This window comes from Pongo abelii, chromosome 1 (assembly GCF_028885655.2).
Source record: "Pongo abelii isolate AG06213 chromosome 1, NHGRI_mPonAbe1-v2.0_pri, whole genome shotgun sequence".
NCBI lineage: Eukaryota > Metazoa > Chordata > Mammalia > Primates > Hominidae > Pongo > Pongo abelii.
Window position 1 is genome coordinate 119998056 of NC_071985.2, and position 26407 is coordinate 120024462.

At 51.1% G+C, this 26407-nt stretch overlaps 2 protein-coding genes across 9 annotated transcripts; one reads left to right on the plus strand and one right to left on the minus strand.

The window, feature by feature from the left end:
- Nucleotides 1-9603: 9603 nt before the first annotated feature.
- Nucleotides 9604-20491, minus strand: TAFA3 (TAFA chemokine like family member 3). 8 transcript variants are annotated; one of them, XM_054529433.2, is made up of 7 exons: nucleotides 20296-20491; nucleotides 16545-16697; nucleotides 15207-15264; nucleotides 13496-13611; nucleotides 12679-12828; nucleotides 11708-11832; nucleotides 9604-10214 (listed from the first exon to the last, which is right to left on the minus strand). In XM_054529433.2, the coding sequence occupies exons 4-7, from the start codon at nucleotides 13608-13610 to the stop codon at nucleotides 10203-10205; spliced, it is 402 nt and encodes a 133-aa protein (XP_054385408.1). In that variant the 5' UTR covers nucleotide 13611; nucleotides 15207-15264; nucleotides 16545-16697; nucleotides 20296-20491; the 3' UTR covers nucleotides 9604-10202. The 8 variants fall into 8 exon arrangements, with proteins under 8 accessions (XP_054385408.1, XP_054385377.1, XP_054385390.1 ...); XM_054529402.2 differs by having other exon boundaries at nucleotides 11605-11832; nucleotides 20296-20446; XM_054529415.2 differs by having other exon boundaries at nucleotides 11708-11900; nucleotides 20296-20431.
- Nucleotides 20405-25843, plus strand: PPM1J (protein phosphatase, Mg2+/Mn2+ dependent 1J). The gene is made up of 10 exons (XM_002810421.6): nucleotides 20405-20857; nucleotides 22210-22324; nucleotides 22790-23077; nucleotides 23372-23484; nucleotides 23774-23858; nucleotides 24445-24563; nucleotides 24758-24821; nucleotides 24978-25085; nucleotides 25230-25381; nucleotides 25531-25843. The coding sequence occupies exons 1-10, from the start codon at nucleotides 20532-20534 to the stop codon at nucleotides 25676-25678; spliced, it is 1518 nt and encodes a 505-aa protein (XP_002810467.3). The 5' UTR covers nucleotides 20405-20531; the 3' UTR covers nucleotides 25679-25843.
- Nucleotides 25844-26407: the final 564 nt, after the last annotated feature.

Sequence of the window (26407 nt, forward strand, 5' to 3'; positions counted from 1 at the left end):
AAGGTAATCAGCACATTGTAAGACCTGTGAATTCTATGATCATAAGCCCATTGCCATGTTTTATTTGTTGTAAGATGAGTTCCTTGGTAAGAAGCTATGCTTAGTGGAATACTATAACAATGAAAAAGATATTCTGTAAGTTGGTATTTTTGTCAGCAGCATGTGGACTGGGAAGAGAAGTCCATATCCAAAGTGAGTGTCTACTAGGAGAAGTGTTGCCTCTCTTGTGATGAAAGTGTTCCAATGTAATCAACCCGCCACCAAGTGGTGGCTGTTCAGTGTGGGGAATACTACCTTCTTCAGGGTTCAGTGTTGGTCTCTGTCCTTGGCAGATTGGACACTCAGCAGTGGCTATAGACAGATCCAATTTGATGAGTGGAAGCCCATGTTGCTGCGCCATGCATATCTTCTACCCTTGCCACCATGTATACTTTGATCATGAGCCACTGGCCAAAGACAGGGATGACTGGAGGAAATGACTGGGGAAAGAATGTGGCATCTCAGTGGTCTGATTATTAAAATCCTCCTCTACTGAAGTTGCACTTTGGCGAGCATTCATGTAATACATGAATATTTTCACACTTTGTGTCAGCTCATGACAGTTCATTTGCATAGTTCTTCTCCAGACTTCTTTATCATCAGTTTTCCAAATGTGTTCCCTCCAATACCCTAAGTATCAATACCCTGAAACTCAAACTTTTAGCCAGCCGCGGCACACTCACACAGTTTGTGGCTGCATCTGGGTTTGGCCTGGGCATTTTGGTTTCTGTTGGTCAGAAGGGCCAGGAGTTGCTATAGATGTGAAGTGGGGGAGAATTTGTGTGTGAAGTGGAGGAGTGTGTGTGTGTGTGTGTATCTGTACCTCTGACTGTCCTTTGCACTGCTCAAAATTCTGCAGAATGGTGGGATTTTCCTTTACCACTATCATTTAGGGTCTTCTCTGAGTGGGGCAGCAGTGCTGCAATTATCTTCGATATGGTTGATAAACCACTGAGGAAGGAGATTGAAGGTATAGTGCTGGCCCTACCAGTTGAAAGTGAACTGCTTCAGTGATCTTTCCTAACAGACATAAAGAATAGGCCGGGCGCTGTGGCTCACGTCTATAATCCCAGCACTTTGGGAGGCCAAGCGGGGTGGATCACCTGAGGTCAGGAGTTCGAGACCAGCCTGGCCAACATGGTGAAACCCCTGTCTCTACTAAAAATACAAAAATTAGCCAGACGTGGTGGCGGGCCCCTGTAATCCCAGCTACCCAGGAGGCTGAGGCAGGAGAATCACTGGAACCCGGGAGGCAGAGTCTGTAGTGAGCTGAGATTGCGTCACTGCATTCCAGCCTGGGCGACAGGCTGGACTCTGTCTCAAAAAAATAAAAATAAAAATAAAAATAAATAAACATTTCTTTACTCAATAACAGGCCATTTGCATACCAGGTACCAAAACCATCTTTGCTCCAGTAAAGAAACCACATCCGGGCTGGGTGCAGTGGCTTACATCTGTAATCCCAGTACTTTGGGAGGCTGAGGCAGGCAGATTACTTGAGCCCAAGAGTTCAAGACCAGCCTGGACAACATGACAAAACCCCATCTCTACAAGAAATACAAAAATTAGCCAGGCATGCTGTTGCACACGTGTAGTCTCAGCTACTCGGGAGGCTGAGGTGGGAGGATAACCTGAGCCTGGGGAGGTTGAGGCTGCAGTGAGCCATGATGCCACTACTGCACTCTAGTCTGAGTGACAGAGTGAGACCCTGCCTCAAAAAAAAAAAAAAAAAAAAAAGAGGAAAAAGAAATCACATCTGGAACAGAGGCTGAAATTGGAGCCATCCTGATTAAGTTTGTGATAATCCACTGTCATTCTCCAAGATCCATCTGTATTCTGCAAGTTGAAAGAAGATATAGTAGAAATCACTACTACTACATCTTTCAAGTTCTTATGGTGACACTAATCTCTGGAACAAAATTGCTTTGGGCTTACTATTTTGGTAGGTACAGGCCGTTCTAGAGGCTTCCGCCTGGCATTTTCCACCATAGTAGCTCTCATTGCATGAGTCAGTGGAATTTCAATATGAGATGGAAAATAGGAGTGACTCTTCTCACTGTCATCCCTAATGATTCACCATTAAAATGTTACTTCCTGTTCCCAAGACTCTGGGCCCCACTGATTTAGTGGTATTGGGTTCTAAGAGAAGAATGTCTCTACCATGAGGCACAACAGTGACTTCTATTACACTGAAGTCAAGACTGGCCATTTTGGTTTTCAGAAATTTTGCCCCTGGAGCTACAGGAAATAAGGGTTTCTTTCTTTTTTTTTAATGATGATTTTTTTTTTTCTTCATTCTGGGACGGAGTTTTGCTCTTGTTGCCCAAGCTGGAGTGCAATGGCGGGATCTCGGCACACTGCAACCTCTGCCTCCCAGGTTCAAGTGATTCTCCTGCCTCAGCCTCCCTAGTAGCTGGGAATACAGGCATGTGCCACCACGCCCAGCTAATTTTGTATTTTTATTAGAGATGGGGTTTCTCCATGTAGGTCAGGCTGGTCTTGAACTTCTGACCTCAGGTGATCCGCCCGCCTTGGCCTCCGAAAGTGCTGGGATTACAGGCATGAGCCACCGCGCCCAGCCTTATGATGATTTTTAAACTTTTATTTATTTATGTATTTATTTACAGACAGTCTCACTCTGTCGCCCAGGCTGGAGTGCAGTGGTGCAATATCAGCTCACCTCAGCTTCCTGGGTTCAAGCGATTCTCCTGCCTCACTCAGCCTCCCAAGTAGCTGGGAACAAGCATGTGCCACCACGCCCAGTTAATTTTTGTGTTTTTGGTAGAGGCAGGGGTTTCACCATGTTGGCCAGGCTGGTCTCGAGCTACTGACCTCAGGGGATTCTCCCGTCTTGGCCCCCCAAAGTACTGGGATTACAGGCTTGAGCCACCGTGCCCAGCAGAATGAGGGTTTCTTTTAAGGCAATAATAGAAGCATCCTGCTCCTGTAATCAAACCTTGAGCCTGGCATTTAAAGTCCTGAGCTCATCATTTTCTTCCTCCACATGTTTGAGTACACTTAGAAGCAATCAACGAACACTCCTTTACTCTCTATTTCCATTAAAATGTTCAGTGGGGGCAACTACTTGGCCAGCCAAAGACTTGCCTTTAAAGACGTTTGTATTACAGGTGACCACAGGTGATAATTCATGTACCTCTCTTGCCACTGCATGCCATGATTTACCAGTGTCACCTATACCAATGGTAATAGGATCATTAATGCCTTTCAATCTAACCAGATCAGTTCAAAATTTTTATCCCTAATGTTCTATTCCTCTGGAGTCATTTCCAGTACCTACTTGAAGTTTATTATTGATACTAATGATATTGGTCAGGGTTCCATCAGGGAAGGAGAAACACTAAGAGTGTTGTGTAATAAGAGATTTTTTATGGGAGGGTGGCTTTACAGAACTGCTGGAGAAACTGGGAGAGTGAAGGTTTGAATGAAGAAGTTGGAGGACCAGAGAAAAGCCACTAATTACACTTTCTGGACTCAGGAATGCCAGCTGCTGGAGCAGCATCCTAGAGAGGAGAAGTTTATGCAAGTCTATTGCCTCTGTATCTGGGGTTGGCCTGGGCTTTTCAGTTTTTGTTGGTCGGAAGGGCCAGGAGTTGCCAAGTAAGGCTAAATGTGGAATGGGTGAGTATAAGTATAACCTGGAACTTGCTGACACTTCTAACCTATGACAGCCTTCAGAAAGTAATTGTGGCAGCTGCTTCGCTTCTCTGCCTTACGAATCATTCACAAATTAATCTTTTGGCCAACTCTAAACCAGAACCACGCAGGGGATGGGATTCTGGGAAATGTAGCTCCAGCTTACCCAAACTGACACAATACAAAACTACCACATGCCATTTATTTAGCTGCTTGATATTGAATGAATTATTTAATGTCTATGAGTCTCTCTAAGTCTCTTTCTGTCTCAGAGTCTGGGCATTATCTTGTGTGAGAGGATACTTTCCTGGAGTTCTGGAAGATGCCCTATTGCTGGGGATCCCCTGTTTACAAATTCCTTGATGTGAGTGATGTCTCCTTCCACTGGCCGCTTATGACTCCCTCTCAGACTCCTGGCTTCGGTAATCCCTCCCTAGCTGGGTTCACCTCTCTCTTCCAGGCAGCCCTCTTGGGCAGTCCACTTTTGGCCTGTGGAAAACATGCAAACGTCGTGCTCTGCTGAGCTCTTGGGGGCAGCTCACTCTCAAGGTGGTCCTCTGGACTCTCTCCAGAGCAACCAGCCAGCCATAGCCACTCGCCATCAGATTATTTTCAGGTCTGAGTTCCTGGGTCCCACACACTCCAATGGATTCAAGTCAAGCTCTTGGAGTTCTTCTCTGGAACCCCCTCTGAAGTGGCTTACAGTAAGAAAGAATCACACCATTGGCCAGGGTGGAAGAAAGTGACAGCTCTCTCCAGTCAGATCTTCACTATCGCCTGCCTTTCAACCTTAGTTCTTAGCCCTCTCTCATGCAGTCTGGAGGTGGGTAACAGCTATTCATCACCCCTTTTGCAAGTCTAGCATTTTGATTTAGAATGTGGGAGGAGTTTAGTATAGTTGATAGTCAATTTTATTTTACCTGATCTTTAGGGCCTCTGTCCAAATTTTGAGATGGGAAGAGTCCCATTTAATATATGTGTTTGACACATGGTAGAGTTTCACTAATAGAAGCTACGGTATATCGCCAATCACCTAGCCTTGTGGTCAATCTAACCTTTTAGAAATGGCTGGAATCCCCTTCCTCTAGACCAGACTGAAGGGGAGTTTGTACCCTCATGTATGGTTTGAAAGGTAGTTGCTTGGTCCTCCTTATGCCCAGTCTAGATATCTATTTTAAATAGAGTGTTTACAGTCATATGAGCCAGTAGCTGCTGTGCCCATGCACATGCCCAGACTCACACTTGATGACAAATCACAAGTCCCAGGAAATCAGAAACCATCTTAGCTGCTCACATTGTGGGAAAGAGGGAAGTGAGCCCTCCTCTGTTCCGGAGTCCATCTCAGCCATAGCAGGAGGAGTGGGAATGTGCAGTTGTGTGCTGCCAGTGTGCCCTGGGCTGGCACCTGTCTTGATGAGTCAGTCTCTGTGCTAAACTAGTTTTTATGTATTTTGAATATTGTCCTTGCTTGTAGGCGTGGAGATACTCAAATCCACAGACACACAGAAACACCAGCAGCAAGTCCGGGCTCGGTGGCTCACGCCTGTAATCTCAGCACTTTGGGAGGCCGAGGCGGGCGGATCACGAGGTCAGGAGATCGAGACCATCTTGGCTAACACGGTGAAACCCTGTCTCTACTAAAAATACAAAACATTAGCCGGGCATGGTGGCGGGCGCCTGTAGTCCCAGCTACTCGGGAGGCTGAGGCAGAATGGCGTGAACCCGGGAGGCGGAGCTTGCAGTGAGCCGAGATAGCACCACTGCACTCCAGCCTGGGCGACAGAGTGAGACTCCATCTCAAAAAAAAAGAAAAAAAGGAACACCAGCAGCATATATGCATACACAATTACATCTTCACACATGGGTGCACATGCAGTTATTTTCCTTAAGCTTAAAAGCAGAAGTTACATGAATCTGGAAAATATGAACCGAACTGGTCTAGGGTGTGACAACATATTAGGGAAGCATCTGCCCTGTAGTCTTTCTCTTGGCCTCTTAGTCTTTACATCTTCATTTCTTTGCTTGTTAGATGTCACAGGTGGCACTGGAAGGGATTAAAGCAGGCAGAGGCACAGCCTCAAATACATATATGTATATATATCCCTAAACTCAGGAAAACAATGCAGAGTCATCATTTCCAGATTGCAAAAGTATATTGAGAAAGATTCAACTAAAACACTAAGTCATGGTTGGCAAAATTTTTGTACAAAGGATCAGATAATGGGCTGGGCGCGGTGGCTCATGCCTGTAATCCCAGCACTTTGGGAGGCCAAGGCAGGCGGATCACCTGACGTCAGGAGTTTGAGACCAGCCTGACCAATATGATGAAACCCCATCTCTACTAAAAATACAAAAATTAGCCAGGCGTGGTAGCTTGCACCTGTAGTCCCTGCTACTTGGGAGGCTGAGACAGGAGAATCGCTTGAACCTGGGAGGTGGAGGTTGCAGTGAGCCAAGATTGCACCACTGCACTCCAGCCTGGGCAACAAGAGCAAAACTCTGTCTCAAAAACAAAAAACAAAAAACAAAGGATTAGATAAATATTTTAGACTTTGTGATCCATATGGGCTCTTCAAAATGACTCAACTCTGCTGTTTAGCATCAAAATAGTCATAGACAGGAAGACACAAATAAGCATAGTTAAGTTCCAATAAAACTTTATTTACAAAAAAGGCAGCAGGCCAGATTTAGCCCATGGGCTTTAGTATGCAGCCTGAAGAACCCAGAAGCCATCCAAGTGGCTTCACTGATCTCTCTAAGGTTAACAGGGGCTCCATTCTGTCTCCTTGAGAAAGGATAAAAATCAATTGTTTTGGATGTGGCATCAGTTCTGTTCTTATTATTTTGTACTGTGCCTTGTGTTCTTCTGAATGAGTGATCTCAATCCCTCTTTTCTGTTCCTCCTTCCCTCCTTCTGTGTATATATCTCTCCATGTTTCCCATTCTTCATTCTGTTCCCTTGCACTCGCAAGGTTGATTGACTTTAGAATGGGACACTTTCACATTCATCCTTGCTAAAATCCAGGCTTCTTTTCAGGTTCCTCATCTAAACTTGATGTGTAGTAGTAGAAAGAACACTGTCTGGATCACTGGACTGGACACACCAACAGCTTGCTATGTGACAAATCACCTAGCCTCTCTGAGCCTCCCTTTTCTGTCAAATGAGGGAGTTGGCTAACTGGTCTCTAAAATCCCTTGCAAGCTGGGTGTGATGCCTCACACCTGTAATCTCAGTACTTTGGGAGGCTGAGGCAGGAGGATTGCTCGAGGCTGGACGTTCAAGACAAGACCAGTCTGGGCAACATAGGAAGACCCTGTCTCTATTCTACAAAAAAAAAAAAAAAAAGGTGTGGCAGCATATGCCGTTAGTGCCAGCTACTCAGGAAGCTGAGGTGAGAGGATTGCTTGAGCTCAAGAGGTCAAGGCTGCAGTAAGCCATGATTATGCCACTGTACTCCAGCCTGGGCAACAGAGGGAGACCCTGTCTCAAAAAAAAAAAGAAAGAAAGAAAACTTTAAAATCCTTCTAGCTGTAAGCTTGTGATTTTAGGAAGTTGCAGCCTCAATCCAGTCAACTGTCTGGGGCCATTAATTAGGATGTCACTCATAGACCTTAATGAAACTGCTAGGATGCCAACAGAAATTAGCCACATGATCTCCTGTGGTTGGTAACCTTCCTAAGGCCTTCAGAGCTGAGGACATTGTGGGTACCGGCTAACTTCAGGGACTGAGATTCCAATCCAGTAAGGGGAGAAGAGGAAGATAAATGACTTCAGAAACCCTATGTTCCAGGAAAATTAATTTGCATTTTTAAACTGTAGCTACAAAATGCACACAAATATTCAGTTGGAAACAGGACCCTAGGATGCTATTGTGGGGGAGGTGGGACACTTTCCCTTCTCCATCAGACCCTCCTATGTAGGCGTCTTCTGGCTATATAAAAGATACCCCTCAAAGCCGACCAAAAAAAATATATGAAAATGTAAGGAGGAAATGAAGGCTTGAGGAGTTAAAAAAAAAAATGAATTAGGAGTTAGTAAATTCCAGCATGTGTGAAAGGAAAGAGGTCTTCTCTGTAGCAGGGATGAAGGAGGTCGGGGAAGGTTGCAGAACCCAGACTTTGGCTGAGGCAGAGGCCGCAGTGGTTGGCAACTCAGGAAAGAGTTTGTATAGCATGATCCCTGCTCTCAGGCTCAATCCCCAGCTCAGAGCTCACCAGCTTGTGGATGCAGCAGATAGGCAGGGGGCTCGAGCCCTCTCCCTCCTTCCTGGACACAGTCTTGAGGGTGCAGAATGACTGGAGAAAAGCCCCTATTCTGGCCTCCAGGAGAACAGGCTGTTATTGTCTGACTCTACTAAAGCTGTCTCATTTGTAGCCTAAATAATTCACTCACCAATCTCTCAAGAAGCATTAGGAGAAAAACAAAACCTGACCCAGCCCTCATGCTCAGGTTCCCATTGCACAGAAGTCAGGCCAGGAGGCTGGGAGGCAGTCCCACACTGCAGAGATGGCCTGCCTTCAAAGGTTCATATGATTGGCATCCTTCTGAAAAAGACCCAGATTCTGTTTCTATACAGCTAAGACTTGAGCTATTAATAAGACTAGCTTTTGTATATTAAAGATATTTTAAAACAAAATGAAACAAACAAACAAACAAACAAAAAATCAACAATAAAAACAAAGAGTATGCAACAAGAGACTGCATGTGAGCTGCCAAGCTTGAAATATTTACTATCTGGCCTTTTCCAGAAAAAGTTTGCCAATCCCTTAATCCATCCCCACCCTCCATCCTCCAACCTTAAAGGAGGCAATGACGATCTTTGACCAACTCCCTGACTACCCCACCCCATGAGCCCACCATCTGCAGAGATTCTGAGTTGTGAGTTCTGGTATTTACAGTCTAGTAAGAAGCTGGCACCATTGTTCACCCCATTGTCAAAAACAAGAAAATAAACTAGAGTAGGGTGAGAAAGGGGGAATATCAGTCTCGGTTCTACTGCACAGGGAGGGAGGGAGAAGCTAAGACTCAGCCACAAACTATCATCTGATTTGTCCCTCTGAGGGTCAGAATTCCGCATCGTCCAGGTGGGTCTCTACTGACACCCCCCTCCCTAAGGCCTTGGTGATCTCAACGCCCACAGTCTCAGAGGCTGCAATTCTCTTACTGATGAGATATCTAAGTAGCCCATGCCTCTGAGTCCCTGAAGCCTATGTGTCATCCCTGAGCCATCTAGTGTCAGCCTGACTGCACTGACCTTTAATTCTAAACAGAGGCTCTAGCCTTTCACCCCTGCTGCCCATCAGGGGCCTTTGAAAAGAGAAGACTCTAACCAGTTCTACATCCCACCCAGAATTTCTCCTGGAGCCAGACCTTCTGAGAATCATAGCCCAAAGACCCCAGAAGAGATGGGTCAGAGTGGGTAATGGAGATGCCAGCTGAGCCCCAGCTGTAACTGGGTTGAGTGACCTCTGGGTGTCATAAGGCCTGCTTGAAATTTGGAGGATGAGAGTAGAGTGGAGACCAGATGGTCCCACATCCTGGTGTGTGGATATTCTGGATTATTTCAGACAGGAGAACAGTGACCTTAGTAAAAGTCCCTGCTCTAGCATCTCCCAAGAAAAATGTTGCTGCTCTCCAGCCTGTACTTTGCTGGTTCCAGTAACTTGACATAAAATTAACATGGGAGGCCTACGTTGGAATCCTATTATTCAGGCTAGTGGAAAGTCATCAGTCTTAGAGGTTTGGGAGCCCAGGCTATGAGATCTTGGGCAAACTGCCTCACCTCTCTGGGGCTGCTTCCTCATCTGTTAAAATAAGCAAACAAACAAAAACCTGAGGTGCTTGATGGAGATGATTTTAAAGTCCTGTCCATCCCATACCCAATGAATGGCTCATACCTCTGCCGAAGATTTGCTGGGAAGTTATTTGGCTTTATTTTTACTTTCCTTCCGCAACTCAATCCAATCCCATCCAAATGAGATACCGCTGGTCTGGCCATAAGGGGAGAGTGTTTTTCTGCAACATGTTAACAGCTTGCTGGGGATTCAGAACTGATGAGAAAGAGGGAGGTGGTGAGTGCTGAATGTGACCTCTTGTCTCTATGCCCTGTGGCCACGGGGTATCTGAAGAACTGTGGGAATCTCATTCCCAAAACCCCATCATGCCATAGCATGTGGCCCAGAAGCCACAGTCTGGTATCAAGTACTTTAACCTAAATTATCTAAATTGTCTGTCATCAACTCTCCAATTCAACTGGACATTCCTTAAGGGCAGGAATTGTGTGTTGACCTTCATGTCTCCAGAAAAGCCCAGCTCCACACTAGGTATGTGGTTGCAGATCCATCCATATCTGCTGAGCAGCTTAACTGAAATGCCCCGGAAAGACTGATGCTGCATTTGACATGAGGCATGTAAGTGAATCCCCATCTTTCCTGGCTGATGACTGGATACCATTCTTCAGTTCATGACTCAATCAAGCCTTTCTTGTCCAGGCCGTGACCCCCAAGAGCTATCGTGTGACCTGGTGAAGAAGTGATAGGGTAAGGTTAGAGAAGGGAGTGCCTATTCCATTCCAGCATGCCAGAGACTACCCAGAATATGCAGGTCACTTAGAGGCCATTGCTGCCGATCCTCTCACCCTAAAGCAGGCCGGAATGGGAAAGCACGGCCTGGTGACCCATGCAAACATACGTCAGACAAGCCTCCCCACTGTTTGCTTCAGAGTAGCTACCCAAATTGCAAGTACTTCCTTACAGGCTACAAACCCAAACCTATAACATGGTGACAAATGTCACAAGCTCTGTAGTGGGTCTCATTCTCTTCTGATCTTAAATATACTCAGAATGGCTGTCCCTCATCCCTGCCTCCAGATAGAGAGAGGATGCTCTACTTTAGAGCCAAACTTTTTCTTGTTGTAGCTCCTTTTGTTGTGTGCTCTGTGAAAATGGTTGCTCTCTTCAGAAGCCAAAGGCTGCCTTTCCTTCTCTATTTTTTTTCTTTTTTTGAGATGGAGTCTCACTCTGTCGCCCAGGCTGGAGTGCAGTGGCATGATCTCTGCTTACCACAACTTCTGCCTCCTAGGTTCAAGCGATTCTCCTGCCTCAGCCTCCCAAGTAGCTGGGATTACAGGCGCATGCCACTACGCCCAGCTAATTTTTGTATTTTTAGTAGAGACGGGTTTTCACCATGTTGGCCAGGTTGGTCTTGAACTCCTGACCTCTTGATTCACCCACCTCTGCCTCCCAAAGTGCTGGGATTACAGGTGTGAGCCACCGCACCCAGCCCTCCTTCTCTATTTTCTTGTGTGTTTGCTTGTTTGCTGTGTGTGGTGGGAGGGAAGGAAAGCCAAAGGCAGAACCCTGGCTCGCCCCGCAGTGTCACTCTTCTGTACCAATGGCGATGGCAGAGCAATGCCGCTGATTAACCATGACACACATGGAGCTGCTAAAGAGTTTGATAAAAATTTAATTACCCCTTGTTCTGTGGGGCAGGCAGCAAACCATGAAAATAATAATCCTCTTGGGTGCTGTGACAGTAGACAGAGAAATCTGACTACAGGAGGGTAGGTATGAACTGTAGGGAGTCAACAACAGTGGGAATGGGGTGGGGATGGGGGGTGGTCACGGCAGAGGTGAGTGGCAGAGTGACTACTGTACCTGGAGTTCAGGTAGAAGTAGCAATTCCTCCCTCAATTATCTGATAATTTTTCCCATTCTCGACTATGTTTTTATAGGCCTGATATTTTCCGGAGGCAAACTAATTCCAGGCAGAGAGGAGGAAATCAGGGTATATGGACATCAAGAATCTTCCCAGGACACACTGGATTTCAAGTCCTGACCCCCCTAACTCCAGTCCCCAGTGAGAACAGACCTGAGAGGACTGTCTGTGAATTTCGTGGTTCACGATCTCACCTTGGGACACTGACATCCTAGACCTCCAAGGCTCCTGTGTCCCCTTTTCTGCCCTTGGTAGAAAGGGAAGGGGAGGGTGAGATGAGGTGCCCACCCAGGGTACCTTGGTGGTTTTGACTTTGTGTCCACTGCTGCAGCTCCATCCCGACAGGTCCGGGAGCACCTTACACTCCTCCCCCGGCAGGCAGGGCTCCATCTGACACCACCATCTCTGCAGGACGATGGAGGCTGTGGGAGCAGGAGGCGGAGCGCAGCTCTAGGGTCTCTACGAGCACAGTGGGCAGCCAAGAGCAGGTCTGCGAATGAGGTGCACGTTTCCACACACCCCTGGCCTTGAGCCATGCATTTCCCTTGTCTTTCCCCTACTCCAGGCTGCCCAGAGAGGCAATACTCAGGCTGAGGCCTGGGGACATAACCCTCTCAACTTTAATCCCACCGATCCCTGCATCTCCCCAGACAGTGAGGAGTGAAGGCAGGCAAAAATGCCTCTAAGGTGACCATGTCACTAGCATCGATGCACAACCAGTATACTCCCTCTGTGGTGTGTGAGCAAGGGTGTGAGTCGTCTGGAGGGGTCTACAGACCAGGAGTGCATAGCTGGCATAGCTGGTATGCGCGTCACACAGTGGGCATGTGTATGGGGTGCCAAATGAGTGTTAGGGTATGAGCGTGGGTGTGAGGGATCTCACGTGTCCACATAGGAAAGTGTGAGAGAAGGGCTGAGAAGGAGAGGAGGGTATGCGGACGCAGCCAGGGGAAGGAGCAGCAGGGGAAGGAGCTGGAGGAAGTGTGTGGGGAGAGGAGTGGGGCCGTGTGAGGGAACGCGCCTGTGTGTGCAACAGGCAGAGGGCACGTGAGTGTGGGAGGCTGTGCGCATCACAAGAGCTTTTCTCATCTATGGCACAGGGATGGCCACGTCTGCCCTCTTCTCCCAGAGGGGGCCCCACCATTTGAGACTGCTCATGAAAGCCCTGAGACGGGTATGAAATTGTATCCCCAGCAGATGGCGAGGCCTGAACAGGCCTCCTTATGGCTCTGCTCAGGGCGCTGCCCGGGTCCTGGCCTCTCACTCACCGTCTACGCAGGAGGGCTTTGCCCGCGTGGTGCCGGCCACCTGGCCAGAAAAACAGGAGCATTTCACCGTCTGGGAGCGCTCCTCGATGCGGTTCCGGTTGCAGCAGCGGTGAGCGGCAATCACCTCGCAGGTGCCCTGCCGCACAAGCACTGAGGGGAGCCGCCCAGGATCAGACGCCCAAGACGCCCGACCCCACTCCCTCCCGCCCACCCGGGCTGGCCTCCAGCCCCTCCTCCCTGCTTCAGGGAGGGCTATGGAAGAGACTGCCAGTGGCAGGGGAGGAGGAAGTGGATGAAATCTTCCCGCCGCTTCACAGAGCTCCTTTTCTTCCTCCCTCCCCTGTGAGGCCTGTGCTCTTCACCCTTTGGCAGAGCACGGCCCCTGGGCAGAAGACAGAGTCCCGCACCAGCCCCGCCTCATCAGCTTCCTCAGGGTGAGGGCAAGGGCCCCAGGGCTTACAACGCGTGGGGAGGATCATCCGCTTACACAGGCTTTAGCTATCCCAGAAGGAAAACCACAGGATTAGGCCAGGAGGCTAGAGTTAAGCCCTCACCCGAGGGCCTCTCTCACTACAGAACACCTTCCAGCCTGGAAGGAGAGGTGAGCAAAGGGTCTGCCCAGACCTTCTCTGGGGCGGGACAGCAGGTGTGGGCAGAGATACCTGGGTAAAGAGCAGAGGAGGAGCCGGAACCCCTAGAATCTCTGGATTTTACTCTGCCTGGGAGACCTGCCTGCTATGGAACACGGTGGAGTGGTGTCCAGCTCCCCAGGTGTCCTGGGAAACTCCCTCCCCGGGCCGTGCCACCTCCTCCAAACCTGTGGCAGTGGGAGGCTGCAAGGCAGCCAAGGTCAGGTGGGTCCACAACCATGCCAGGCACAGTGCCAGCAGCCAGCCGCCCGTGCTCCAGTTCCGCGCGACCCTCTCACTCATCCTGCGGAGAGAAGCACACATTCTGCTCAGCTCCAGGCAGAAGCTCCCCTGTGCCCAGCCTGGGCACCTTCTCTGTGCCACACACTCTGGGAGGCACAAAGATGGGGAGGAGGCACACCTTGTCCCCAGGCATCTTTCAACCTGGCACAGAGTCATGCAGGCAGTAATGAGTGCTACAGGAAGAAAAGGAGAGCCTTTGGAGGAGACAACATTTAAGAGGCATCTTGGAGGATGAACTAGATACGGGCCCATGGAGGGTCGTGACATGGGAGGGACAATAATATTGACTCCTACTCTTTGAGTGCTTGGTTCCAGCACTTCACATGCACACTCTTGAATTCTTCACAACTGTCCTACAAAGTAAGATTATTATTACCTGTTTTACAGATGAGCAAACCAAAGCTCAAAAAGCTAGGACATAACCTAAACAACCATCAGTAAAAGACTGGCTGAATACATCGTAGAGTCTGTACAAATGCAGTCCCATCCAGATAGCTGTAAAAAAACCAATGGGAAAATGCTTTATGTCCTGACACATGCAATCATCTCCAGTGATAATCCACTGTTAAGGGGGAAAAAAAGCAAAGTGTAGAATGGTGTGTATACAATGTGTATAAGGCAGGCCAGGAGTGGTGGTTCACGCCTCTAATTCCAGCACTTTGGGAGGCCAAGGCAGGAGGATCACTTGAGGCCAGAAGTTCGAGACCAGCCTAGGCAACATCTCTACAAAAAATTTAAAAATTAGTCAGGCATGGTGGTGCACACCTATAGTCCCAGCTACTCCAGAGGCTGAGGTGAGAGGATCACTTGAGCTTAGGAGTTTGAGGCTGCAGTGATCTATGACTGTGCTACTGCACTCTAGCCTGGGCAACAGAGTGAGACCCCAGCCCAAAAATAAATAAAATAAAATGTGTATAAAGGAAGGATTATCTATGTTGCTCAGATATGCATAAACTAGCTTTGAAAAATGTATTTTAAAACTAGTAATATTGTTTGCCATCAAAAAGGGAAACTGGTTGGCTGGGAGATGGAGGTAGAAGAGAGACATTTTTCTCCTGATTCATTTCTTGCTTTTTGAGCTTCCAACCACGGGAATGCAGTAGCACTTCAATTTAAACAGAATTTAATTAAAAAGGAAGAGATGAAACCGAGGCTAATAGAAGTCAAATGACTTGCCCAAGGCCAGGCAGCATGTGGGTGGAAAAGTCCAGAGCCTAGAAGCCTGCCCTCTGCCCATTGCACCACCTTGCCTCTGCTCTCTTCCCCTTTCCTTTTCCTCTTTCATCGTTGATGGTTTGGGCCTCCCAAAGCTACCCTGAAGGTTAGGCTGGAAATGGAGGGAATCCTAAGGAAGCAAGAGGCACAGAGTAGCTCGGAGCTGCCCAGCCATAGAAGGGGGTGGGAGAAGTCCCAGGAGGCAGCGAGGCCACAAGCTCAGGGGTGGGCCTGGACCACTGCTGGGCCCTCACAAGTGCCATTGCAGCTTTGGGAATACCAGAGGCCAAACCAACTGCTAGGACCCAGTTGCTCCTCAGATAGGGTACTTGATCTCTGTCCACCCCTACTACTCCCCATATTCAATGTCTCCTCACTTACCTTTTTGGGGATCTTTCAGTTTCTGTCTGTTCATCTGCTGACCTCAGACTCACTCCACCTGGACAAGCAGGAAAGATTCTTAGGGGGTTGCAAAGGATGGAGGGAGCCCATGGCTCTGCAGGGGGTGAAGGAGAACCTGGGAGAGGGCAAGGGTGTGGGCTGGGCACGGAAGTTCAGCCCAATTCTGAAGCTGTTCTCAGGTGCCAGGGCAGGGACAGTCTCTTCTGGCCTGGGAATCTGGAGGGGTCCTTGCAGACTCCGGGATCGCACAGGGTGGTGAGCCTGAGAAGAGTGGCCTGAGGGAGTTTCTCTATCCCAAGAGTGAAGCAGGGTGATGGTAGGGAGGGGTCTAAGAATCACGGCTGTCATCTCTCTGGCCTTGGGAGGGAGCTGAGGGTCAAGGAAGGAGCAGAACCTGACAGATTCCTGCTGGAAAAGGCTCGTGGGAAAGATTCCTGATGCCCTGATCCTCTTTGCTTCCACCTCCTACCCACTATGGCACCTGCTTCCTGGACTCACATGGAGCTGGCTTGGCTTAGCGGCCCTCGCCCCCATTCCCACACCAGAGGGCTAGAATGGGGACACTCCAGGTCCCTGAGCCTTTGAAGGCCACAGCCTCCAACAGCTTTCCATTTCTCCCTAAGAACCTCTCTTCCCTCACCTCTCTAAAGGGAGGCAGAACTGAAACATAGAGGATGGTGGGGCCCCGGAAGGACAGAGACCCCTGAGTCCTAGCTCCTAGGAGCGAGAGCATAAGGGGAATCTGGAGGAAGACAGAGGAAGAGGTGCCAGTTCCCAGGGGATGGGTGTGCTCCCTGGGTGGAGCTTCCCACCGTTCTAGATGTGCCTCTTTTCTGAGTAGGCATCTCTTCTCCCTGCCCTCCAGGAGCCCTCCTTTTGACCATCACAAATGCAGCTTTGTCTTCTCTCAGGTGATCCTATTTCCCTCTGAGCTGCAACATCCTCCAATCCAACTCAGGCGTCTCTCCTAGGAACCCCAAGGCCCAAAAGACCTCGGTGGGGTGGGGAGTAGAGGGGTGGGTGTGTTCATTTGGGCTCTCGTCCCTGACATTCTATTCCCTCCCCCCCAGAAACAGCTGGACATAGAAGCTTCTGGGATGTGTTTTTCGACTTCCATGCTCCTGCCTCAATTTCCTAGGCTATTTTTCCTAAATCCCAATCCAGGGATTTAGTGAGGCTGAGTTAGCAGCCTGCATTACAAGGGTTTGAGGATGTGAACCATAAGAACCTTCAACCTTTCTTCACCTTCTCTCCCCACAAACCCCCCTAACGCCTACTCATTCCTCCACATTCTGAGCCCCCACACCTGGGACCTACCTGGTCCTCGGTGGTGCCCACTGGTTCGATCTGCTGGCCTGAAGTCTTCCTTGCCACTGAACTAGGAACCAACACTCCGAAAGACAGACTTTGGGAGGGAGCGGCCAGCTTGGGTGCTGTCTAGTCCGGAGCCCTGTCCCCTTCACCAAGTTGCTGCGCCCCCGGGACAGAGGGGTTCTGGTCAGGTTGGCATCATCCGAAGGGCGGGCCCGGCTCTGGGCACAGGGGAGCTCCGGGCCAGGCCCCGCCAGCTCTGCAGAACTCAGCCGGGTTTTTTCCAAGGTTCCTGCCGGCAGGTCGGGGAGCGCGCAGCCGCCGCCGCAACCGCCGCCTCGCCCCGGGCTACCCCCGCTCCTCCAGCCCCGCGTGGGCGCCGCTGCCTCCTTCGGGACAGCGCCAGGCGCTCGGCTGAACGGATGGGCACAGCCGAGACGCAGCGGCCCCTGGCGGCCGAGGGCAAGAGGAAGGGAGAGAGGACATCCGGCCCCCGCAGGTTCAGTGAGGATGGACACCTCCGTGGTGGCAACTCAGAGGAGGTCCCTCAAAACCCTCAAGGTCTCGTGGCCCCCAGTGCCCTGGCTCAGGGGAGGTGGAGGTGCTGGGGGGAAAGGAGCTGGGAGTGAGGAGTGATTGACTAGACCCTCAGGGTTTTAGAGCTTTGAAGATTGCAGAACTGCATTGTCCAATACCGTAGCCACTAGTGGCATGTTGATATTTAAATTTAAATCCAAATTAATTAAATACAACTTAAAATTCAGTTCCTCATTAGTATGCACCATATTTCAAATGCTCAATAGCCACACGAAGATGGGGACTGCTGTATTGGACAGAGCAGATGTAGAACATTCCCATCAGTGCACAAAGTTCTGCTCAACAGCACTCTTCTAGAATGATATTTAGGAGGGAATAGTAAATATCTCTTCCTCTCCCAGGAGGAAGGTGTGGCATTAGGGTGTGGGCATTAGGCAGGAGGACCGTAGCAGGCTATGAATGGTCCTTACGGATGATAAGTGTGAATACCAACATGGGAACCAAATTCTGAGACCTAGTTTCTTGTTTCTCTTTCTTTCTTCCTTCCTTCCTTTCTTCTCTTTCTTTCATTCTTTTTCTTTTCTTTTTTATTTATTTATTTTTTGGGGACAGGGTCTCATCACTCTGTCACCCAGATCTTGGTTCATTGTAACCTCCACCTCCTGGGCTCAAATGATCCTCCCCTGTCAGCCTCTTGAGTAGCTGGGACTATAGGGGTAGTCTGTAGTGCACCACCAAGCCAGGGTTAATTTTTTGTATTTTTTGTAAAGACAGGGTTTTACTATGTTGCCCAGGCTGGTCTTGAACTCCTGGACTCAACTGATCCATCCACCATGGCCTCTCAAAGTGCTGGGATTACAGGTGTAAGCCACCACTCCTGGCCTGAGACCCAGTTTCTTTATCAGAAAAATTGCAATGTAATTAATTGCAACTGAATAATTCTTTACAGGGGTCTATTTTGGATGTGAAAGTATTAGACAAATGAGAGGGAGTGGTGTTCTGTGAATTTGAAGGGACTTTCCTCTTAGTTTAAGAGGCCTTTGGGTTTGGGGTGATGTGAAGGGGAGAGACAAGGCAAGAAGATGACCAGTTCTGGGCCCTGAGCCACCATTGTGACCTGAGATAAAGGGGCCTGTCTTGAGGCTGTCCAGTCCCCCTCCTTGGCTCAAGCTTCACACTCCCCCCGGCAGGGCCAGCCACTGAGCAGAGTCTCGCTCTTCACAGAGAAAAACATCCCACAAGTCTGCTTCTTCCTACCCCACCCCCTTTTCCCTCTCACTTTCCGCTGCCTCAGGGATGAGTAGAGGTGATGACCTCACCAGGTTCTGGGGCAGTCTGAGGATGGAGGAGGCATAATGGTGTCAGGAATAGGAGGTGAGAGGTTCAGGGAGAGGGGAGCCTTAGGATTAGGCCGTGGCTGGGGGCTGTTCTGGAGCCCCAGGGAGCTGTTATCTTCCCTGCTGATCATCTGGTGCTGGAGCTGGGGGGGTCTCTTGGCTTAGCTTTGCAGACAGCTTGTAGCCACACCATGGTGGGTGCTAGAAAGGGCAGGGAATAGGGAGCTGGGTGACACCAAGAAGTGGTAAGTAAACTGTCTCAGAAACACTTAATAATAAAAACAACCAGGAGTTATATTTGTTTCCTCAGTTGCTGGCTTGCTGCTGCTATTATTTATCTGAGAGTTGGTTCCAGTTTTTCTCAAATAGCAGGGGAAAACCTATAGAAGCAGCCTGTTCTTTGTCCCCGACTGCTTTTGTTGCTGTATTTGCCTTGGGGTCTATTTTTTTTTCTCCCCTGTGACTTCTTTTCCTCTGGCTCTCTCTGCCTAAAGCTCAGGCATAACATAGCAGGCATAGTAAGTCTACCAACCTGAATGACTATTGTGGGATCTTTATTTAGAAGCTGCCAAGAAAGTCATCCCTTCTGGGGACACAGTTTAGCCTGGGGAACAGAGTGGGATGTGGTCAGGAAGCACCTGGCCGACAGAGCCCAGAAAAGTTCCATCTGTGAACTGGGTGCCGTAGTCGCTGATGGCTACCTCCAACTTGCATGAGGGCCACAACGGCCTTGTCCCCATTTGAGATGTGTGGATGGGTGGTGTCTGTGGATACCTAGTGATCAACTTTCTGATAGGAGGTTTAGAGACAGAGCTCTTGTGGCATCAGGTCAGTACCACCCTCTCCCAGAGGGGAGAAGTTAGGAAGAACAGGCAGCCAACCAGGCATTGGGCTCTGTCCTGGTCTTCCAGTGGGTGAGCTTTTACTCTTCTTAGGCAAGGGCTTAGCCTGGCCTCTGTTACCCCCTGGCGGTAGACGTAGAACTTGCTCAGCATTCCCGGACTGCTCTCAGCCCTGGCCCTAAGACAAGGATGGGAGGAGAGGAACCCCCACTCCTCTCTCTGCCATTGATCTCCTTTCTAGCCCTTCCTCCCTGATCCGGAGAAATCAGTTTGGTTCTTAAGACAGAGCAGGTTTGAATGTCAGGAGGCCGACATAGGTGTGAATCTTTCACTGACTGTGTGACCTCTTGGGGCAAGTCACGGTAAAATGACAAGAAGCGTCCTGTCCTGCCTCATCCGTGAAACTGATAGAAAAAAACCCATCTTGAAGGATTGGTGTGCAGTATAAATAACCAAATAATGTATGGAACGTGCTTTGTAAAGGGCCTAGTATGCAGTACGTCTTCAATAAATTAGTATTTGTTATGTCGTTATTATCCTAACTATGAATAGCTTGTCCTGCTGTGGTCAGGGAAGGTCTACATTGTGGGAAAGACCTGGGTTCTGAGAGAGAAAGGAGGGTGGGAGTAGCAACCGCTTTCCCAGATCTAGAGGTGGTCTTCATGGGGAACAGCGCATCAGGAGCCCAGGAATCTACCCCGGCTCCTGATTCCGGGGTGGTCGGCTGCAGCCTGCGTCATTACCCCCGCACCCCCACCCGGTACCAGCTTGCCCGCTCTCGCTCCTGCAGCCCCATCCAGAGGTGGTGTCACACCTGGCGCCTCATACCCGGCGGCTCCCAAGCGCCTGTTTTGCTCTGAGGTCATTAGCTCCATGGCTCTCTGGGCTGGCTGGCCACACCGAACCGAGAGCGAGGAGACCGCACCCCCTTGTCCCTCAGCCCCCGTCACAATGGAGACGTTCTAGCTGATGTCTAATCTAGCGCACGGCTGAAATAAGGTTTCCTTCTCTCCGCCCCCTTCCCACAGCAACAGAACCTACCCCTAAGAAACGGAGGCGGGGCCAAGCCGGAATGGGGCGGGGCAGAGGCCGGGGGCCCATGGGCCGGTTCCTGGGGTGGCCCAGAGCAAGGGCAAGTTTCGCCCGGGACCCGCCCAGCTGGCCAGGAGCCAGTAGCAGGGAAGGGCCGGCTGGCGCGAGCACCGCCCACCCCGAGCCCTGGGGGCGGGGCCTGGGCGGGGGCGGGGCCGCGGCCGAGGGCGGGGCAGAGAGGCAGCATGCTAAACCGGGTGCGCTCGGCAGTGGCGCACCTGGTGAGCTCCGGGGGCGCTCCGCCTCCGCGCCCCAAGTCCCCGGACCTGCCCAACCCTGCCTCGGCGCCACCCGCTGCCGCTCCAGAAGCGCCCAGGAGCCCTCCCGCGAAGGCTGGGAGCGGGAGGGCGACGCCCGCGAAGGCTGTTGAGGCTCGAGCGAGCTTCTCCAGACCGACCTTTCTGCAGCTGAGCCCCGGGGGGCTGCGACGCGCCGATGACCACGCGGGCCGGGCTGTGCAAAGCCCCCCGGACACGGGCCGCCGCCTGCCCTGGAGCACAGGCTACGCCGAGTGAGCGCCCCCTGGGGCACCCAAACCAGGATGGGGCTCCCACCCCTCTCCCCAGCTTCGCATCCCCGGCGCTAGGACGCGTTCCCCACGCCGCGTCCGGGCCAGGAGCTCTCTTTTCCCAGGACCTTTGCTATCCTCCGGTCTTCGGGCCGCACCCCCTCCCAACCCACTTTCCAGTCGGGCGCAGCCTGTGTCACCTTCTTCAGGTCCTTCCCGCTCATTGACTGCCCTCGCCCACGCCGCCTCAGGACCCTGTTCTGCCCCAGAGCCCGGAGGGCTGAGGGCCCCGCGAAGGATGAGTTGGCCAGTTCCCAGTCGCGGCCCGGCAGCTTAAAGGCTAAGGGAAAAGGGGTTTCACGAAGGAGCGGGGTTCTTTTTAATAGGGGACATAGCGGTTGGGAAGACTCGCTCACCCGCTTCCCGTCTCCAGCGCCCCAGTTCCCTGTCCCTCTTACCGTAGTTCCCCTCCCCCTCCACACCCAGAAATAGCCCGCGACACCAGGAGGCCGCCAGCTTCTCCAGGGGCGGGGAGGGTGACGCCCGGGGTAGAGGAGGGTCCCATTTAGATGCCCTTCAGCCTGCCAACTCGTGCTGGCCTGGCAAAGAAGCGGACCCCCTGGCCGGAGCGGCCGGCTGGCCCCCGGGCTGTGTGTATTTTTAATGCATCTGCCGGGAACGCAGAGCACCGAGGGAGATGGGGGCGCTCAGTTCGCTGAGGAAGGTGGCTGGTGGCCCATGGACCCACCACCACCTCCCTTAGCCTCCTGTGTGGGAGGAGTTTGTGGGTATGTGACTCCTGCCCAGTCCAGGTGGGCTTCCACTTCTACTCTATTTCAATTCCTCTTTCCCGATCTGGGCTGGAGAACTTCCTCATTGTCAAGGCAGCAGAAACTTTCACTGGATGGTTTTAGGATAAGGGTGGGTGTGCCCATGAGGATGAGGTGCTGGGGACAAGGCACTGGGAGAGTTGATAGTGGTTGAGGGTGGGATGTAGGGTCTAGCTGGCAGGGAAGTAAAACTGCTGCTGCCATCTAGCCCCTCCCCTAGAAGCACCACTAGGAATGCCTTTTTTTTTCCGCCAGGGATGGGGGAAGTGAGGCAGGCAGGGGACATAGCGGTTGGCTAGAAGCTCCTGCTGGCGTTTCTGTGAAGTGGTAGAGCTGGCCACCCAAACAGTACTCCTTACACCTTGCCAGCCCTCCCTTCTCCTCCTCCCTCTGGCCTGGATCCCAGGTGGCTGTGACCTTTCTCAGCTTGGCCAGCGGGCGCAGGAGACGGTGTATGTCTAAGGTGGGGGTTATTCCAGGACCTGGTCTGGTGTCCAACCTGATGTGGTCATTCTGGCCTGGCAGGGTCATCAATGCTGGCAAGAGTCAGCACAATGAGGACCAGGCTTGCTGTGAAGTGGTATATGTGGAAGGTCGGAGGAGTGTTACAGGAGTACCTAGGGAGCCTAGCCGAGGCCAGGTAAGACCCATCCCCTTTCCCAGACTCCAGAGACACAGTGACACCTCTCCCTAGGGACTCAGGCCTCTGGTTTTAAATCTGAGCCATGCGGAAGACCTGACGAAATCACTGGCTATCTACTTTCTGGCACAGAACCTTTACCTGGTATTCATCAGTTAGATTCTACCATGTAAGCATGAATGTTACTTTCCTACCTAAAATGTAGAGGCTCACATATTTATGGATGATTTAATTGCCAGTGCTAAGTTTTGGATCTGTTATCCTCTGAGTTTGGCTTTTTGAGCCTTTCCTTTCTCTTGACACATACGAAGCCTTATGTGAAAAAACCTAATTTGCCTTCAGTAGCAAACACTGACCTCTCAGATGTTTGTATGGATGCCTAGAGTCTTGTTATTCTCCTTGCATAACACACACACACACGCAAAACAAACAAACAAAACTCACCTCCAACTTTTCCTCCATCAGGGACTCTGCTTCTACTACTGGGGCCTATTTGATGGGCATGCAGGGGGCGGGGCTGCTGAAATGGCCTCACGGCTCCTGCATCGCCATATCCGAGAGCAGCTAAAGGACCTGGTAGAGATACTTCAGGACCCTTCGCCACCACCCCTCTGCCTCCCGACAACCCCGGGGACCCCAGGTTCCTCCGATCCCTCTCACTTGCTTGGCCCTCAGTCCTGCTGGTCTTCACAGAAGGAAGTGACCCATGAGAGCCTGGTAGTGGGGGCCATTGAGACTGCCTTCCAGCTCATGGTAAGTGGGTGACCTGGGCCAAGGGCCTGCTAGGCAACCACTCTGGCCAACTCTGTGTGGAAGCCAGGTGGCCTAAGGGGGTTACCCTGAGAACCCACAACACCTTTGAGAGCCTGAGCAGAGCTTGGTTCAGAGGGGAGGGAGAAGGGGCAGTTACACCCCAGTCTTCCCTCCTGTCTTCCAGTGTAGCCTGGCTGGGCCAGTTGATTTCTAGAGGTAGAGGGGGTAGGGGGAGGGTGACTGTGTGCTGGAACCTCTCCTTCTACCTACCTCTGACCCTTCCTTATGTGGCAGGATGAGCAGATGGCCCGGGAACGGCGTGGCCACCAAGTGGAGGGGGGCTGCTGTGCACTGGTTGTGATCTACCTGCTAGGCAAGGTGTATGTGGCCAATGCAGGCGATAGCAGGTATGGGGGAGGGGGCTCTGAGGTGGCGATAGAGGGCCACACTCTCTGAGATGGGGGAATACAGGAGAGTAAGGTGGCAGGGGTTAAAAATCAAGATTGGAGGGAGTCAAGAGGGGTGACAGACATAAGGAGTGGCATGAAATATCCATTGGGTGGGGCCAGGGGCAGATATGGGGGTCTGGGTAAGAGATCTGAAAGGTCATTATGGAGAGGGTCTGGTCTTTCTGGAATTTCTTGTGAGTGGGTCTGAAGAGAACCAGGTCCCAATTCCTTTTCTTTCTTTGGGCAGAGCCATCATCGTCCGGAATGGTGAAATCATTCCAATGTCCCGGGAGTTTACCCCGGAGACTGAGCGCCAGCGTCTTCAGCTGCTTGTAAGTAGGAACCAAATTCCCTACCCCCATTCTTTGTCGGGTCTTGTGCCTCCCTGCACCCCATGGCCCTGAGAACTCTCACACCCCCACCACAGGCACAGAAAGCACCTTACTGGGAAGGCCGCTGTGTGGACTATGGAGTGCGGGGCTGAGCCAGTGGGAGGCTGCAGCAGGGAGGCTGCGGCACTGGGCTGGTCCAGTGCTCCCACTGTGGCCCCAGCTGAGGCAGGAAGTAGAGACTGAGGTGGGGGAAGGGAACAGCAAAGGCCCCTGAAAGGCAGTACGGCTTAGTGCCTAAACGCATGTGGCTGTGGAGCTGGAAGCCCGGGATGCATCCTGGTCTGAGGGCTTTGCTAATTGTGTGACCTCAGCAATTCCCTCCCTTAACCTCTCTGTGCATCAGTAGTTCCTGCCTTAAGGGCTGTTGTGAGGAGTAAATGAGTTAATATTTGCTAATATTAGAATAACGTGTGGCACATGGTAAACTCTATTTAAGGGTCTGCTGTAGTTAACGTCATCTATATACCACCGTGTGCTGTGAGCATAATGCCCCCTGGCTCTCTGTTTTGATCATCCCCAACTCCAGGGCTTCCTGAAACCAGAGCTGCTAGGCAGTGAATTCACCCACCTTGAGTTCCCCCGCAGAGTTCTGCCCAAGGAGCTGGGGCAGAGGATGTTGTACCGGGACCAGAACATGACCGGCTGGTAACACTTCCCTCAGAGCCGGGGCCCGTTCCCATGGCAACACAACCAGTCCCTCACCCGCAGCAAGGTGGAAGCTGGAGGCTGGGAGTTGGGAGGATGTGGCCCTTCTAAGGAGTTTGTGTGAGGGTATGCAGCTCCTAGGGGAGAGAGGCTTTGATGCCTGGGTGATGCCTCCTCTACTCCCCCCTCCCCAGGGCCTACAAAAAGATCGAGCTGGAGGATCTCAGGTTTCCTCTGGTCTGTGGGGAGGGCAAAAAGGTAAACTCCATGGTAGAGGTGGGAGAGGGCAGGAGGACCTATCACAACTTGTCTAGGGAGGTGGAGGTTCTACCTGAGGGTAGGGGTGGAAAGAATCTTTGGTTTCAGAGAATCTGGCAGAGGACTATAGTGGTACTCCCTCCTCATTTCTTTCAGGCTCGGGTGATGGCCACCATTGGGGTGACCCGAGGCTTGGGAGACCACAACCTTAAGGTCTGCAGTTCCACCCTGCCCATCAAGCCCTTTCTCTCCTGCTTCCCTGAGGTGAGCCATACGGTGGCCCCCTTAAACCACACCTTGCCTTCTCTGGGAGTTTTAGGCCAGCTTTCATCTACAGTCCCTTTATCTCCAAGCTCCCTGTCCAGCAAACCCCACACCTCAATCCTCTCTGCCCTTTTCTCCCACCAGGTACGAGTGTATGACCTGACACAATATGAGCACTGCCCAGATGATGTGCTAGTCCTGGGAACAGATGGCCTGTGGGATGTCACTACTGACTGTGAGGTAGCCGCCACTGTGGACAGGGTGCTGTCAGCCTATGAGCCCAATGACCACAGCAGGTAGGGGCTGCATGGCACGGTGGTAAGGGGATGGCATTGGTGAAGGAAGGGTCAAAGGGAAGCAATGCTTGGGACCCCACATGTGGGCCTGTGTATCTGTCTTCCCACATACATGTTGGTACATGAATGTGCATGTGTGCTCCTGGCAGGTATACAGCTCTGGCCCAAGCTCTGGTCCTGGGGGCCCGGGGTACCCCCCGGGACCGTGGCTGGCGTCTCCCCAACAACAAGCTGGGTTCCGGGGATGACATCTCTGTCTTCGTCATCCCCCTGGGAGGGCCAGGCAGTTACTCCTGAGGGGCTGAACACCATCCCTCCCACCAGCTTCTCCATACTTACTCCTCTCACAGCCCAAATTCTGAAGTTGTCTGCCTGACCCTTCTTTAGTGGCAGCTTAACTGAAGAAGGGATGCCCGCTATATCCAAAATTATAGCTATTGGCAAATAAACCAGATGGATAAAGGTGTGTGTCTTTATTTGCTTTGACTAGAAACTGAAAGATAAGAAGAAAGCTCTGTGGGGTGGTGGAAAGAGGACCAGAACAGTTCTAGAAATGTGGTATCCCCCAGGTTCTTTATTCTACCCCCACTCTTTCCACTCCACGCATTTGCTGTGAGTGTCATCGTCCACTTCTGTGGCTTCACCCATCTGCCCAGATCCTTCCTGAGCTTTAGACCTACACGTACCAGTCATCTCCCGAACATCTCCCGGATAGCCTGCTGGCACTTCAATTCAAATACCTGAAACTAAATTCACCACTGCCCTCCATTGCATGTTCCTTCTCCTGTATATCCCCTCAATGGGCACCAGCTCTGCTGCTCCAGTTAGAAATCCTGGAGTTGGTCACCCTTGGCTTTCGTTTCTTTCCCATCAAGGTAATTGATCACTAAGTATCGTTGACTATAGACCTTTAAAAATATTTCTCTACTTATCTCCATCTCTCCCCACCTTCAGTCACCACCACCTTTCACAATATTGGCCTCCTAAATTTAGTGGCTCCTTATTGCACCTAGAACAAAATCAACA

What these genes read in the sequence shown, in the direction of transcription:
- TAFA3 (XM_054529402.2), bottom strand. Translation starts at nt 13,610, where the DNA reads ATGAGTGAGAGGGTCGCGCGGAACTGGAGCACGGGCGGCTGGCTGCTG. An exon ending in AAAGCCCTCCTGCGTAGACG is followed by an intron (nt 11,833 to 12,678) that starts GTGAGTGAGAGG and finishes CTGCTCCCACAG; the next exon opens with CCTCCATCGTCCTGCAGAGA. An exon ending in TAGGATGTCAGTGTCCCAAG is followed by an intron (nt 10,215 to 11,604) that starts GTGAGATCGTGA and finishes CTTCTTCACCAG; the next exon opens with GTCACACGATAGCTCTTGGG.
- PPM1J (XM_002810421.6), top strand. Translation starts at nt 20,532, where the DNA reads ATGCTAAACCGGGTGCGCTCGGCAGTGGCGCACCTGGTGAGCTCCGGG. An exon ending in TCTGTGGGGAGGGCAAAAAG is followed by an intron (nt 24,822 to 24,977) that starts GTAAACTCCATG and finishes CATTTCTTTCAG; the next exon opens with GCTCGGGTGATGGCCACCAT. An exon ending in TTCTCTCCTGCTTCCCTGAG is followed by an intron (nt 25,086 to 25,229) that starts GTGAGCCATACG and finishes TTCTCCCACCAG; the next exon opens with GTACGAGTGTATGACCTGAC.